The 16,894-nt window shown below is 40.8% G+C and overlaps 2 protein-coding genes across 2 annotated transcripts; both read right to left on the bottom strand.

Annotated features, from left to right (window-relative positions):
• Positions 1 to 1,032: 1,032 nt before the first annotated feature.
• On the bottom strand, positions 1,033 to 11,622 carry dld (deltaD). The gene is made up of 14 exons (XM_084555231.1): positions 11,505 to 11,622; positions 10,267 to 10,342; positions 9,630 to 9,709; positions 9,441 to 9,509; positions 8,704 to 8,773; positions 8,203 to 8,303; positions 7,969 to 8,112; positions 6,795 to 6,896; positions 6,522 to 6,712; positions 5,963 to 6,133; positions 5,442 to 5,631; positions 3,953 to 4,090; positions 2,659 to 2,748; positions 1,033 to 1,870 (listed from the first exon to the last, which is right to left on the bottom strand). Exons 1-14 carry the CDS (start codon positions 11,541 to 11,543, stop codon positions 1,805 to 1,807), a joined length of 1,527 nt encoding a protein of 508 aa, XP_084411357.1. The 5' UTR covers positions 11,544 to 11,622; the 3' UTR covers positions 1,033 to 1,804.
• Positions 11,623 to 13,769: 2,147 nt separating this feature from the next.
• Positions 13,770 to 15,625, bottom strand: LOC311496128 (E3 ubiquitin-protein ligase TRIM21-like; the record flags this gene model as incomplete). The annotated part of the gene is made up of 1 exon (XM_084555890.1): positions 13,770 to 15,625. One exon carries the CDS (start codon positions 15,623 to 15,625, stop codon positions 14,009 to 14,011), a length of 1,617 nt encoding a protein of 538 aa, XP_084412016.1. The 3' UTR covers positions 13,770 to 14,008.
• Positions 15,626 to 16,894: the final 1,269 nt, after the last annotated feature.

Genomic DNA, 16,894 nt, shown 5'->3' with positions numbered 1-16,894 from the left:
AATAAATTTGTCATTTTTTTCTCAAAGCTTGAATGAAAAAAAAAAAGATACATTTTCTAAGGAGACTGAGCTTCAGTTGGTCCAGTTGTTAGATCCCAAATCTCTAAAAACTTAAAATGTACAGTATGAAATCTAGACATTGACTTCATCCTTTCAGAATGAGCTGTAATAACTTTGGTGTTCTATAAGTTTCTATCACTGTAAACTGTCTGTCTCTTGGGAGAACCTTTCAGGCCTCTTGCCCGAAATCCCATTTATCCCAACAAATTCATTCATTTACTCATTCATTCATCTTCTATACCCGCTTATTCCCGTGAAGGGTCACATCAGTTCTAAAGTAGACCAGGCCTGAGCATTGAAAGTCATTTGAGATACAAACAACATGCCCTGCAACTCTAGGACCAATTATGTCCATCTCACAGTTAGTTTAGTTAACATCTGGTATTTTATCATATTTTTACCGTTATAATAGTGCTATTTTAATTGCTGATCAGTTTATCTATTCCTCCATTGTTTGCAGCTGGTTGTATAGTTTACAGAGGCATTCTGTTCAGGGTGTCTTGATGGTGGGTGCAGTTTAAAACCAATATATATTGAGGATATTATCACAAAATACAAAACTCTTACTGTTATCCTGTTGTGCGTTTGCCAGAATCAGATTCAACCATGTTTCCTGACATGTAACGAATGTGTTCCATGTTTTTCTAATAATGTCAGATACTGAATGCCTGCCTCCGTCTTGATGAGGTTGCGCCATGGAGTCTGACTGAATTGCTGCTCTATTTAGTGGGATAAATAATACTCCACAACACCCATGGAATGTATACCACTTCATCAGTTTATATATTACAGTTGTACCACGGTCTGAACTGACATATTACTTCATTATTTACTGTACATTTGAGTGTCTGTTACATAGGGAGTAGTGAATCATTGACATTCATGTTGGTTTGCAGCACTGAGGCCTCAACTTCAGCTTATAGTAAAATCATTACTGAAAAATGTCATTTCATGAAAAGTTACACTGTGAAGTCTTACTTAACTGTATTTATTTTGTTTCAGAGGGTGACAAAAGCAACAACAGGGCAGAACCAGTCAGTGAAGTAATCAGAGCAGGAAATGGTTCCCTAGCAACTATAAACAGCTCCCCTCCAAAACTGAATTTATATTGACCTAAAAGGGTGAATCAATACCAAAGTTACCCAGAAGCCAGCTGCTAGACTTCTCCCTGAGGGCAAACACTCATGCCTGTTTGCACATCTGGTTTTGAACAATTCAACAATGTGACAGCTGGACTTGAAGAGAAGTCAGAACTTACTTTACTTACTTGTCAGTATCAGCTTGGACTGATGCAGGGACAGAAGTCCAACATTCTGACTTTAAAACTAGCATATGTGAAAACATGAGCATCTCCAGATTCCTGCCCAGATTACCCCTCATATTAGTTGTGTTGAATTCTTCCACACTGTAAAAAACAGAAAGACAAAAGCATCCCCTTCTTCTCCCGCCAAAATAATATTTATAACTCTATGTGCTGGAAATAAGTGCATAATATGGTCTCCTGGGATATTTTAACTATGCGTGGAAAACAAAAAGACTGGCTGCAGTCAGTGTTTATTTACCGCCCAATCCCCCTTTTATTATTGGATTGAGAACATTTAAATAACATTAGAACTAAATGCGGTACAGTTTGGATGTACACCGAGGATCCCGGCAGACTGAAGTTGATGAAGGTTTTGATGCAGACACACGGCTTCCTTTTCTCTCCACTGTGTCTGTTGAAGGTGCGACAGCGGCTGGCGGATCAGAAGTTGATGGCTTTGCCGAAGGAGGCGGCCAGGTTGGCTTCTCTGAAAGCTTCTGACACCGTCTGCAGGAGGAGGGAAAGAGAAGGACCATCAGGAAATGGACCAAGAGTCAGTTTCAGTTATGGATCCAACTGCTCCAGGATTACGGCCAGTTTTTATGTTTAATCCATTTTTGTGCAACCAGGAAGTTGCTGGCTGACTTTTGCGCTTGATAAGCTTGCAGCAAACACACAGGGTGCTATTTGCTATTTCCACTGTAAAACAACTCGTAATGATGAGAAATCTATCTCATACTCAGAATCAGTGTTTATCAGCTTCTCAGAATCACTCCTGTCATCAGTTAGGAGCTAAAGTGGCATACTAAAAGTAAACAGATAAGCTAAAAATCCAGACTAAATTTACAGCACACAGTGTAACTCATTGCCAGTACTGGGAATAATGAGGAGCCATTAGGGACATTATTCAGAATTAGCCTCTTACATACACATAGAAACAAAAAAATCATTTATATACTATAGTGTGCCATTCTTTTTAGATTCATGTACTTATCAAATGCAACACACCATGAAGTCAGTCCCTTCATTTTATGATTCTCAGATAAGGATATACACATATGTATATCTTAATGTATTTGATTTTCTACCTCATTATACTTTTTTATTTTTACTTAGTGTACTTTGTATTCAAGGTGTGCCGACTTGTGATTTCCTCCTTCCTCTTCCCGTCTCTGTGCACTGATGCTATATCTATTCTATCTATTTATCTGTGCAAACATAGCTGGATGAATACATATGCAATGGTGTGTGACACAATGATGATGAACTGTGTTTTGTGACGCAGCAGTACATACGGGATGGGCATGGCAGACCCGGGCAATGTCCTCGCAGGAGGCTCCGTACTCCATGGCCAGAGCAGCTTCATTGATCATCTCTCCTGCTCCCTGCAGGTAGTCACACAAACAACAGCTTTAAGTTAACAGGTCTTAGCTTTTAGCTCTTTTGAAGAACACAGTCTGGTTGTGCGTCAGTCACACACTATGATTCATTGTGAAATGTGTCAAATCTATTAAAAGGAATACTATGAAAGAACATTCAAGTTTACATGCAAACATACTCTGTCTCTTCGTGCTATATTAACATCTTAATCCAACATTAACATGTCATCCAAAACATTTTAACAATATCATTAAGCTAGCTTTCAATGACTTAATTGTTACATCCTTGTAACAGTGCAGAGCTGAGGCTGACATGTGACATAAAGGCTTCCATATAGAAAACAAAATCCTCTGGCGCCACCTTCAGGACAAACTGCACTTTTTTACATGAACTTGACATAACCGTTTAAAAAATGTTGTTTTCCCAATAATACCAAATCCTTTCTACATGGCAGACAGACCCTTTGGTATGCCGGAGCTGGAAAAGCACTTTAAAAGTCAGTTTCAGAGTTAATGAAACAGGACCATCATTCATTTTAGAGTTAAGGTGCACTGATGGGTCAAAATGTCTGGGAGTAAGTAACAATGGCATCAGCTTCTGGGCTGTAATAGTTAATAATTAGAAAAAGTGATATACTGAACAAATGCTGCATTTTTCACTGTGCAGTAAAAGAACTGTCACTAAACATTACTACACTGTGTCCAGGATTCCTCCCACACTCCAAAGACTTCCTTTGAGAGTGAATGTTGTTGTGACAGACTGGTGACCTGTTCAGGTGTACCCCTCCTCTCACCCCATGATAGCTGGTATAGGCTGACAGTTTTCCAAAAGAATAGCAAATGCCTGCCCCCTACTGTGCTAAGAGCACAACCAACCCATGGGGAAAATGCAGCTGATGTACAGCTAGCGCGACTACTAGTCATTTTTAACTGATAAGTTTCAAGGGGTTTGTGCCTCATGTGCCAATGCAGTGCCGTGAAGACACTCGTTACTAGCACAAAAAGGCTAAATCAATGATACTTTGGCTTTACTTTTGAACAGTAGTACACAGTGGGACCCGTTGTACATCTTTATATGCATGCTAGGACACTGAAAAAAATACCAAAATAAGAGTAAATAGTTAAAAGACTTGTTTAGGGGCCAGAGACTTATGTTAAGAAGAACTGTGGATGACAGTGGACAGTCATGTGTGGTCGGTCTGTTTCTTACTGTTCCGAGGATGTGAGCTCCCAGCATCCTGTCTGTCTCTTTGTGGCTGAGGATCTTCACCAAGCCGTCAGTGTCAGCGTTGGTTTTGGCCCGACTGTTTGCTGCGAAGGGGAACTTGCCAACTTTATACGGGACACCCTGAAAAGAACAGGGAGGAGATTCAGACTGTAAAATACTGCTGGACATTCAGCACTAAAAACAACACAATATATAGGCTATGTTGCCAAGAACTAACTTTACTTTCATCTGAAATCATCTGACCATTCCAGGCTACTATTTGTAAGTTAGTTTGTCACTTCCACATTACGAATCATCATTTGATTACTTGACGAAGATTTCCTGGCCTTAGTGATTTCAAATAAGTAAAATAAGTAAAAATCTGAGAGTGTCGCTTGTGGTAAGTAATGCCAGTGTTTTCTTCTACTCTAGCCGAGAGAACAAGGCCATCTGTGACCGATTAACTTACGGACTATCTCCCCTCACTCCACCTGATCATATTCTATCAGACATGCTTAGCCTACAAACTCAGAGAGAGACAGGTTTTCTGGTATTATGTTGGAAGAAGGTGCTGCTAGTCAATACCGACCGCTCATGCAAGTGGTTAACGTTGTTGTTGATTCTGTAATTTGGACGCTGACCTATTTGCTGTTTTGAAGGACTCAAAAGACTTAGCTTCAAAGGCTTGTCCTTAGGAGGTGCAAAGACAGCCTGGACCAGAGCCATTACCAAAACAGAATACTTGGAAACTTAAAAAAACACATGGGTAAGCTTAACAGTCCTCGTATGATTTAGCTTTCCAATTAATTCATTTAGAATATTTCCAGGCTCCAACCAGTGCAGCTGTGGCAGCTGAAGAGAGGGCCTAGCTGTAGCTAACGGAGACAGACATGGAGGAGGAAAATGACAGATAACGTGCCATTTGTTACAAGTTTTGTTACAAGTTTTGTGTTCACAGATATCAGTTGTTGCAGGTGTGTGAACTACAACTGGATATCCCTTCTGATTTCCTGGATCGATTTGATTCTGATTCACAAGGTGAAGTTATGAAAGAGATTTTTGCTAAACAAATGATGTCACTGGTTCCATGGATTCGTGGTATTTCCACAATATTTTATCTCTAGTTAGCACATCTTGCATAAGGCTCTGCTTTTGTAGAGCTCTTCTCTGTCATCATACCTTTTAAATCCAATCAGCTTTCAGGCCTGAAGGTGCTCACAAGGTTATAGCTTCTGTCATGTTTTGGATCTCCCTCACATGTGGACTAACTGCATTCCACGGCCTTGCAAGATTTGTCTTGCGAAAACGCAGAAAGATTTTGACCAAGATGATGCAGGAAATTTTAAAATAAATAAATAATTTTAATACACACCACGGATGTTATGAATATATCAGAGCTTTCAAATCAAGCTCAATATCAAACTGAAACCTAACCCTTGTGTGCAGTGTTGCCTGGAACCAAAGCCTTTTGGTGACACCTCCTGACTCTCACCTCCTCTTTAAGTTGTTCCTCTGTCTTGCCCACCCAGGCCACCTCAGGGTGTGTGTAGATGACAGAGGGAACACAGTTGTAGTCGATGTGCACCGCGCCACCGGCCATGCCCTCCACACAGATGATGCCCTCGTCCTCTGCCTTGTGGGCCAACATCGGCCCGGCGACCACATCACCAATTGCGTAAATACTGGAGGGTGAGGGAGAACGGGGAGAAAATATCACCGACATGTCTTGTTTAAACAGTGAATACTAATAGAAGCATCAAATAAAGGCAAGTTTTAAATTTATCAATAATTTTGTTCTGGATCAAGAATGTGATTAAGATGAAAATACTTATGTATATTATTTTGAATCCATTTTTGGTCATATATGCTACATCTGCAGTCAGATGTGATCCATGTTGGCCATACAGTATCTTCTCAAACTGTGTGACATTGGGCCCTAATGATGAGCATTACTGTGGGTTCTGTACAAAACCCTTTTCAGAGTAACGTGAGGAGGCCTCAGCTCTGGGATACCTGGGAACTTTGGTCTGGAAACGGTTGTTGACGGGGATGCGACCTCTGTTGTCCAGCTCGATGCCAACAGAATCTAGACCAAGGTTCTGTGTGAAAGGTCGTCTGCCGATGCAGACCAGCAGCACATCACACGTCAGAGTCTCGTTCTTCCCTCCGGCTGCCGCCTCCACCCTGAAACACACATCAAACCTGATACAACACTCTACCCATTTCCTCAGTTTCTATTGCAGTATTCACCCAGACTAATGATCCAGAGATGCTCTCAAAATATGTTAAAAGATGACACATTACAGACTGCACTAATGTAGGAAATATAATATTCACTTCCTGTCTCGTAAGCAAGCGCTGGTGAAAGTTTTGAACATTGTGTGGACAGATGAATGTAGATTGCTTTAATATGACTAAACAATCAGTGTCTGTGCTCATGTTAATTTCCCACTGGAGTGAAATGACGCTAGTCTCCCATATGGGCGGGGCAGCGGAAAAACTAAAGCGACACTGATGAAAATGGCTCTTAAGTGCGCAATTTTGTTTCTGAACTGTCTCTAGTTTTACTCACGCCACATCGATCTTGCCGTCAGGCCTCCTGGTGGCTCCCATAACTTTGGTGCCGAGCTTGAACTTGAGGCCCTGCTTCTGCAGGATGCGCTGGAAGTTCTTGGAGATCTCCATGTCGATGCCCATACCACCCACGTGGCCCAGGAACTCCACCGCCGTGACCTTAGAGCCCAGGCGCTGCCACACTGAGCCCTGCAGGACAAACACAAGTCTGACAATTTGCAATGTGACTTCCCAACCAGAAACCAGAGGCTGGAAACCTTGCTGCACTGACCAGCTCCACTCCGATGACTCCAGCTCCGATCACAATCAGCTCCTCTGGCACTTTCTTCAGGGACAGAGCTCCTGTCGACGACACAACGGTGTCCTCGTCAATCTAATGAAATAAAACACGCACAAGTGTTAGCCATAGTTTGGTTTAAATGGGATAAGTAAGAGGTTTGTTTTGATTGGGAAAATACACAGATCAGCCATGACAATTTATGCTTCGCTAAAAAAAAGGTCGTCCTGACTTCACAAGACTTTGTCCAGCACAACCCACAGATGCTCGACTGGACTGAGATCTGGGGGATTTGGAGGTGTGTTCCTCTAATCGTTCCATCATACTGCTGAAGGCGGACACTACCATCAGAATACCAGTCCCTGAAAGGGTAAACATGGTCTGCAATAATGCTTAGGTAGGTGTTTACGTGCCGAAGTGACATCCACATGGATGGAAAGACCCAAGATCCTGCTTGCTTTCTTCCCGTAGTGTATTCTGATGACACGTGTTTCCCAAGTAACACACACACAACCAGCCATCCACTTGATTGAAAACAAAACATGACTCAGACCCCGTCACTTTTTCCATTGTTCTGTAGCCCAGTGCTGATGTCCACGTGTTCACAGTAGCCACATTCTGCAGCGGACAGGGACCTGCATGATCACCCTGACTGGTCTGTGGTTACACAGCCCTATACTGCGTATTCTGACACCTCCCTATGACAACCAGCATTATTTTTTTCAGCAATTTGAGCTGAACAATAGCTCATCTGTTGGACTGGACCACATGGGCCAGCCTTCACAGATGTTCCTTCCTTGGACCACTTCTGATAGGTACTGACCACTGCAGACCGGGCACAACCCAAAAAAATATCCCACCCATTGACAATCGATATCGCGAGTGAATCAGTGATAATTACATCGACTGTAAATGGTCAAAACGTTAATCAGAGAGAGTATGTCAAAATTAACAGTAGATATATAGATGAATAAATCTTAAACTGCACATCACAGTCTTGTGAGTTTTCTTACAGCAACACCATCCACCGTTTAAATATGTTTCTATTTTGGTAAGTAAATACCATCCCAGATATTACTTAAAATGTTTTTTTGTTTTTTTTTTTAATGTTGAAAATGTTTTCAAAGGTTCTAGTTTCAGAATTAGTCACATGTCATGAATGTCATACCTGGATACCGGGGAAGGGCGTGACCTCGGAGCCGGTGGCGATGAGGATGTTCTTAGAGTTGATGACTTGCTCGCTGCCGTCGGCTATTGTTGCAGTCACCTGGTTCTTACCAGTGACCCTCCCATAACCACTGACATGCGTCACCTGCAGAGAGTGATGTCACACTGTGAATGCAATTACCTGACGTTGGGATTGTCAATAAGCTCTGCATTAAACATCAGAGAGAAGCCTGACTTTGTTCTGTTTGAAAAGATGTGCGATTCCTCCGGTCAGAGCTTTGACTGCCCCGCTCTTCTGTGCCATCATCTTCTCCAGGTTCAAGGAGAGCCCGGAAACTGAGAGAGAAACACAGCATTTACATCCTGGTGAGAATTCTAGTGTGAAATATAAATGTCCAACTTTATCGTTGCCGAGTTTTGAATGTAAAACTAAGTATAATTATGATACAAAGCCCAGATGTGGTGGAAATGGGTGCTGCCATCTTTAGCCCAACTGTGCGTGATTTCTTTTTCCTTTCTTTTTTTTTTTAATTATGATAGACAGATAACCACTGACGGTCAGTTGGTCAAAACATGACATCTGAATGTCTTTGAACTTGCGGAACTGCATGTTTTGATCAAACAACAATGGAAAGTGACTGGACTATTGAAATCCCTCTGCAGCTCTCAGTGTGAAAGTCAATCAAGTTCTTGGGCCAACTCAGAGTTGCACAAAATGTTCAGTGAATCCTCTTACTTTCGATGCCTCTGCTTTCAAAGTCCTTCCCGTGGGCCATGTGGTACAGGTAGGAGTTGTTCAGCAAAGCCTGCAAACACAAAGCATCCATGAACTCAGCTGGAGAAAGTTTTTATACATTTACATAATTTATAGTTCTATGAATCTTATGTTGACACATCTTATGAAAAATATTTAAACTATTTTTTTTTTTTTAAATAGTTTTTACCGGCTGTATGTGAAATTTGTATTTTGATGAATTCATATAAGCCTATATTTGAACAAATACAATACTGAAAGAAATTGAAGAGGTCAGGCAGTTACACCCTGTGTCAGCTAACAATATGCAAAATTAGCTGTTAGCAGTTTCTATTTGTAATCTACTAAGGGTTATCTAGACCTCTATCCTGGGATTACTGCAACAGTGCAGAAAACTTGCATCAAATATATTCTCATCCATGTTATTTAGTGTCTTTCATTTGCTTTCTGTTTCATGCTGTCCTCCTGAATTTCCATCCGTACTACAGACAATCTCCTGTGATTTTACATAGCTTTTGAAATTCAGGAACAATGAGTAAACCTATAATGAGCCAACATCTTTAGTTTTAATTTTGCCTGAGAAGATCTGAATCTTACCAAGCTGAGAATATGATAGTAGAAACTTAATCAGCAATCACAGTAACTGTGTTTGGTCCACATCACCCCCATCACTCCGACTACAAGCAAACATTGAGATCAAGATAAAAACTGTTTATTACCTTTGACGGGATGCAGCCGACATTGAGACAAGTCCCTCCCAGCGTGACATTTTTCTCCACACACACTGTCTGCCAAAATAATATGTGTATTAGAGAATTTGTTAAAGTTAAATAAAAGTAACTGTATGTCTGGAGCAAACAAATGGGCTGTGTGATTTTTATTTTTTTTTTTTTGGGCAGGTGTCTTACCTTGAATCCGAGCTGTGCTGCTTTGATGGCAGCGACGTAGCCGCCTGGACCGGAGCCCACAACTGTGACATCTGCATCAACTGAAGAAGCAACACAGCAACTTTTAACAACAAATTCATTAATAGCAGGAGACAGGAATAACATCAGCAATATAACAGACAGCTCAGCTCCGTTTATGAGCACCGTATTTACAAAAGTTATTAATGTGCAAAAAGAAGGGATATTAACAGAAGAGACCATAGCAAATCTTGCACTGAATGGGAATCAACCTTAATATTGCGGCCATTGCAGCGACATCACAGAGTCCTAACAGCACACAAATAAAGAGTTGTGCTTTGACATTTAGTCCTAAAAAGAGATATTTGCCTGAATATATTTTGTTACAGGTGAAGACACACACAGGTGTTGTAACAGAGGACAGAAGTTGTGAATTAGGTTTAAATTTAGCATATTTTAGATAATTTCAGTAACAAGCTCATTTACATGAAGGAATTGAAATTGTGTTATAGTAAGCTATATGCTACGAAAAGTGCCGTTTCCCCTGACAGTGAATGGCAGATAATGTATACATGTTGGGACAAAGTTCAGAAAAGAGCATGATATTAATGAGGACTGATAAGATCCACAGTTATCTTACTTGCTGCTTTGTCAGCGTAGGTTCTGACAGACACAGCTGCAGCTCCGTGGAGTTTGCAGGACAGGTGGTGGCTCCGCTGTGAGGCAAATGAAACACAAAGACCAATTAGAACCGGTCCAAACACACAATAATTCAATATAGCGTCTCAAACTACTGTAAGACCGTACAAGAAAGAGGTGGGCACAGATTTGGCTGTATGTGGTAATCATTTGTCCTCATTAACAGATTGCTTCTCTATCAGTTGCTTATCAATATTGGGTGCAATTCAAACAGTTTGAGACAATAGGTGTGGAGAAGTCTAAGCAATCAAACCAGTTCCAGTTCAACTAAAATGGGATCTTTGTTCATGATTGCATTTGTGCAACCCACAAGTATCTGTTTACAGTGTTTCCACATTGACTCCTGGGCTCAAGGACAGCTTTGTGCATTTCCTTCACTTTAATTTCCTTGTACAGCTGTTCATCTACACACTGAAGACCAGAGTGTAAAAACATGTTTAATTCAAGGGCTCATTTTTGGGAGATTTTTTCTGCAGCTGCTAGCTGTCAGCTAGGACACATTCATCTGTTTGTGCCGAATACGGAACCTACTCTGCAGCCTTCTTAGTTCAACAGACTATTCCAACACCTGACAGTCAGCATATGTACTGCACATGTAAATAAAAGTGAGGAATAATCAGGAACCATATGTTGTTTAGCTAATGAAGCTGTGAGACCACAACCCAAGAGTTTGACAACCACTGGTAACTAGCTTAGCGTGCTAGCATGACTTGTAGGGAGACAACAGTTGACTATAGAGCCAAAACACTGCACAGTTAGTTGTGTAGACCCTCGAACAACACTATTATTTCTAATTCCAATCAATTGTAACGTCCTGACGTTACCCCATGTATAACGAGTTGTCCTCGAGTTTCCAGTTGCAATGTTGTTTATATAATTGTTTATATATTGAGCTTTTTTATTAACTCCTGCCGAATTAACACGAGTAACGCATATAGTTGGCGAACATATTATATACAAATAAGCTGTCGACAATAAGTACAACAACTGAAGTTTCCCCAGTGCAGTCTGCTGTTACGTTCTTCCCATACGACTTCAGCGGTTAGCTGACACACTAGCCAGGCCCGAGCGGATAGTATGACAGTACCAGTATCCGCAGGGTGAAGAGGAAGGGAGACCGTTTTGGAACCAACCCGGGTAACAGGTGCCCCTTAGTGAGGTAGTAACATGTATGCTTACCGTGGCCAGAGAGCGGTATAACGGTGTCCAGCTTTGCATTTTGTCTGCGTCCCCTCACAGGATCAGTAACCTACAGCAGGCCGACCAGCCAAGGACTCCTGTCATTGCGCACGCGCAGTAAAAACACGGCTTAGCGTCGCTTCAATATGACGTCGTCGATTGTAAAAGATTTCATAATGATGTTGTGTTCAGATCATTTATTGATCAGAAACTGTCTACGATTTATTGAGACTTTTTAACAGCAGTTTTCTTTACCGGGTGTTACCTTTTCAATGATTTTAATACGCTGCAAAGACTTTGGTGCAATACCCCTGGAGTCTGATCCTGTTCAAATATCAGACAGGCGTCCAGCAATTTTTATCTCCAACGTTTACTCTCACAGGAAAAATTAGCTCTTACAGTTATTCTGGTAATAACTGGTCTATACTTCTGTACAGATTATATTATAGATCTATAATATCGCATGTCCCAAAGATAAATTGCAATATTACCATGTATGATTGTGTTGAAATTAAATCGTGGATGATATATGGTTCATTCATAAATTGTATCCGCCAATCATAATTGTATGAATTTAGGCAGAATCTGCAAAAAATGTAGTGCAGTATTGACTCTTTTTTTGAGTTCACATTCTTTTTGCTTATTTATTTATCCTTAGCTTGTTTTCACCCTTAACTTAGCATGTCCTTTCATTCTGAATTACATGATAGTAGACTAATTATTATGGTGATGAATTAAGTAGTTATGTTCAGTGTAAGCTCAGCAACCCAAATAAATCAACTGTGTGCTACATCGTATATAAGGTGATACTTTCCTGTATGACATAAGTTTTCGGGCTAAAATCTAAAGGTCCCATATTATACCCCTTTTTTTACCTGTAAGCCACACATGCCCCAAGGATATGTACTCCAGGTTTCAGCACACATTACAGCACACCTGTATACCTCTGGTTTAAATGCTGTTCCAAGCAAGATGCCCCACTGTCTGTAGCTTTATATGCAAATGATTTGCTTCTGTGTTTGTGGGCCCCAGTTTTGGTGGTGTGTATTTCTGTGATTGACACCAGTCAGACCCTTGTCAGTGGCTTTTCAGCTAATTGAGCATACTAAAATTAAAGTGTCAAAGTGTGAAAGACTCACTCCTTACTGACTGATCAACTTTGTGAACTAGTGCATAATGAGAGAAACAGAAGTCACAAAGGCAAGCACATGACTTGAAGAGGACACACACACAGGCAAGTCTTCTAATTTTTCATCTTTATCTCATCTAAACATGGTCATCTGGAATGAAAACAGTGTAAACCAACTGATCAACATAATTCAGGAGAGAACATCTCTGTATGACAGTTTGTAGTTTTTCCTAACTTCCCAGTTCTTCCAGTTTCCCAGTTTCCCTGTTTGAGTGACAAATACAGACTACTGCCCCCTGCTGGCATGAAGTATTGTTAATTACCACACACACTGGACTCTTTGTGGTGTGATCAGGTGCAAATTTTTGGCCAAGACACAGGCAACATACGGTGAGTTCGCAGTTTCTCTTCCTTGCCGGTAGTTCTGTGATGTCTGTTTGTAGGGTTTTGGCCTCAAGATGGACTGCCTCTTGGATGGAAAGGGTAAGAGAGCAGAAAGCAACTGCTGACCCAGAGACAAGCTGTAATTAAGACAGACTTTCCAACAGCATTCAGTTTGTAAAGGACATTGTTAAATTGGTTTTCATTAAGTGTTCTCAATCAGGAGATATTGGGAGTGCTTTTCATCGCAATAGCATTATTTTAAAGATCATTTTAAAACCAGGGGCAGGTAAGAGGGATGTTTGTTTATATAACACATATTAGAGGATGAACAAACTTCAATGTAAATTCGCTGACCTGCAATAAGTGCACATATAGAATGATTGTATGGCTGCCTGAAGCTAGGGTCAGTGGTATCCAGTACAGCTGGTGGACAAGGAAGAACTTGTCAAATATCTACTTTCTGTCTACAGCGTTAAAAACATGGATATACCATGACCTGTATGACTGAGAACCTCCACAGACATATTGTATATATGTACCTCTGTATTAATTAATTATTGTTTATATAATGAAACACAATTTCCAAGATGAACAAGTTTTAATGTTAATTCCCTCAATTCATGAGTCTACACCTACACAAAATGAACTGGCCGGCAATCATCCAAGATTTATTTCATCTGGTTTAAAAACAAATTCACCACAAGATGAGGGAAAGTCACAACAACAACACCCTCTTGGATGGGTAACACTGGTAACCTCTGTGGTATTGGGGTTAACATTTACATAAAATCAACAGAGCAAAAAACATCCATACACTTTCCTTGGCTGTTAAATTTAAAATAATAGAGATCCACATAATCAAAATACTTTTGGAATCATAAAATGATTTTCATTAGCTTCTCAGGTATACCACATGTGATGAAATCAGAGGAAAACAGCAGTTTCACACACAGAATATTAAGATACAATGAAAAAAGAAAATCACTCAAAATCATCGGAAAAGAGACCTGGATAATCTCTGAACTGGACGATTCAGACGATGGCAGTGAATTTGAGCATCATCATTCGAAGAGGGACTGAAGAATGGGTAGAGTATCTCAGTGAAGTTGCAGCCAGTAATGGAGGAGATAACAAATGCAGCATCAGGGTCGTAAAAAAAGATCAGACCCTCCTCATAATCTACAAAAACACCCACCATCTCAGGATTTGACTTAAGAGGGAAACAGACTGATGCATCAGCTGAAACAACGTACCCAAGGGAGAAGTTCAAGCATACTGTCCAGTAACCAATGTCAGGGCTCAAATGGAATCTTCCTCTCTTAATAGACTTTTGGGCCACTCCTATAGTACATGTAGACCAGTTTTTGACCATCACCTCAAAGTAAAATCTTCCTGAGGAGAAACCCTGTTTTGAAAAGACACATCTACACTGATCCTGCTCACTCATGTGTCCTCTGTCATAATACTGGGTTTGTCTAGGATGTACTACATCAGGATCAAGTGTCACATCAACTGCATACTTCTGAACCGTCTTCAGCTCAGCTTCCAACAGCTTCTTCATCTGTCCACTGAGAGTCTCCTCCAGCTGAGTCACTGCTCTCCTCACAGTCCCTTCAAATAACGGTTGATGGACACTGACCTTTGTCCAGTCCTTGGTGGGTGGAGCCGCATTCGTGAAGGAGAAGTTCTGGATGATGTGGAGGTGATCTTCAGAGCGTGAGAGCTGCTCCACCTCAGAGCTTCTCTTCTTCAGCTCAGAGATTTCCTCTTCCAGCTCTCTGATGAAGCCTTCAGCCTGTTTCTCGGTTGTTCTCTGCTTCTTCTCAATGGTCTTGATGAGTTCAGTCTGGCTTCTATCAACAGACTCCCTCAGAGCAGTGAAGACTTGAACACCTTTTGCTATTTCTCTGTCTGCATGTTCCTTACTGAACTTCACTGAGTGTTTGATCTCCTGAATCTTCACTTGTCTCTTCTGGATCATCTCCTGAAATTTATCCTCAGTTATCTTCAGCTTGGCTTTCTTTTCTTCACATTCTTCTCTCAGAGGAACAACGTCATGTGTCTTATGGTCTAAAATGGTGCAGAGCATGCACACACACACCTGGTCAGTCTTACAGAACAGCTCCAGCAGTTTATCGTGCTTCACACACATCCTTCCTTCCAGGTTCTCCACAGGGTCCATCAGCTGATGTCTCTTCAGGCCTGACATTGTCAGATGAGGCTCCAGGTGAGTCTTACAGTACGAGGCCAAGCACACAAGGCAGGACTTCAGGGCCTTCAGTTTGGTTCCACTACAGACATCACAGGGAACATCTCCAGGTTTAGCAGCTTGTTGCTCTGAGCTGCTGGTGTTGGCGTTGTGTTTAACTGACCATTTGAACTGAGCAACCATCTCAGAGATGAACGTGTTGACACACAGTTCAGGTCTCGTGTTGCAAAGTCTTTTACATATGGGACACTGGCACAGAGGATTGATTTTCCAGTGTTCAGTGATGCACTTCTTGCAGAAGTTGTGTCCACATGGTGTGCTGACTGGATCAGTGAACACCTCCAGACAGATGGAGCACAGAAACTGGTATTCAGACAGAGGACAGCTGGCAGCAGACATGTTGACACTCTGAGAGGAAAAGTGGGAAAAAGAAAATCAAAAACAAACTGTTGTGTTAATTGTTTAATTAATACAAACCATTAGCTAAGCCACACTATTGACAGTTCATAATAAGATTACATTATATTATATTATATTAGATTAGATTAGATTCAGATTAGATTAGATTTTTTTTTTTTTTAAATAGCGTCAATAACAATACAAATTGTCTCAAGAAACTCCCAGAGCAAGCCTGATCTAGATTAGATAGATACTTCATTCATCCCACGGATACATTTATCAGTGGAGCATATGCAGGTAATGTTACGAATCCATCACTACTTCACTGATCTTGTTTTTCCTAATGGAAGCGGTAAAGGAACATTAAAACAAGCAGAAACAGACTCAGGAACAGCTTCTTCCACAGAGCTGTGAAAGCACCCCCCCCCCCCCCCCCCCCCCCCCACACACACACACACACACTCATATATTTTATAGTGGAGTAATTCAGTTATTAATTCAGTTACTTTTTGGAAGAAGTAACTAATAACTATAACTAATTACCTAAGTAACGTGCCCAACACTGCTCATTACTAATGAACAGACATCACTTACGGTGCTTTTTCCTTTTCAGATGATCATGTATTCATTTATAATCGCAGCCTTATGATAGTGTGTTCACACTGCCAAAGGAATGCGAACACATGAGACCAGACCACCGCCAAATGTGGGCAGAGATTGGATCTCTCAAATGCCATCTGAATGCATCCTCGGGGTGTTCACACCTGTCTTTTATGTAATTGGATCTTAATGTAAAGGTCTGAACTCTCTGAAATATTATAAACTAATAAAAAACCAATAATAATAAAAAATGCCAGAAATAACCTTGTTTTGTTTTGCTGATGTAGTTTCTAAGAGCATTAAGTGACTAGATAACTTGTTTTTTCTCACTTAAATGCTTTTAATATGAAGTTACAGCAGTAGGAAACGTTCTTTCTGCATTAGTTACAGACTCTGTGCCCACATCATGTGACGATTTAGCGTTCTGCATTCAGCTACAGATATCAGTTTACAGAGACTACATTAGCAGTAACCTAACACAGCACCTTTACTGTAAAAGTGGGTCAGACTGTAACAATGAAAACATATAAAAAATAAATCGCGAAAACATATAAAAACAAATCGCAATACTTTCATCAGTGAACCAAAGGCTCTGTTACAACTGGGTTACCTCATTCGACGAAATAATGACTGAAGAGAAATGTATTAAAAAGACAGAAAGTTGTTTCA

The sequence above is a fragment of the Chelon labrosus genome, assembly GCF_963514085.1.
Source record: "Chelon labrosus genome assembly, chromosome: 11".
NCBI lineage: Eukaryota > Metazoa > Chordata > Actinopteri > Mugiliformes > Mugilidae > Chelon > Chelon labrosus.
Note: the sequence above shows the minus strand (reverse complement) of the source record. Positions and strands in the feature narration are given on the sequence as shown.

Coding starts and splice junctions, on each gene's coding strand:
- dld (XM_084555231.1), bottom strand. CDS start 11,543: ATGCAAAGCTGGACACCGTTATACCGCTCTCTGGCCACG. Junction 8,113..8,202: donor ATCTTTTCAAACAGAACAAA/GTCAGGCTTCTC, acceptor CACTCTCTGCAG/GTGACGCATGTCAGTGGTTA. Junction 5,632..5,962: donor TTCCAGACCAAAGTTCCCAG/GTATCCCAGAGC, acceptor CTCACCCTCCAG/TATTTACGCAATTGGTGATG.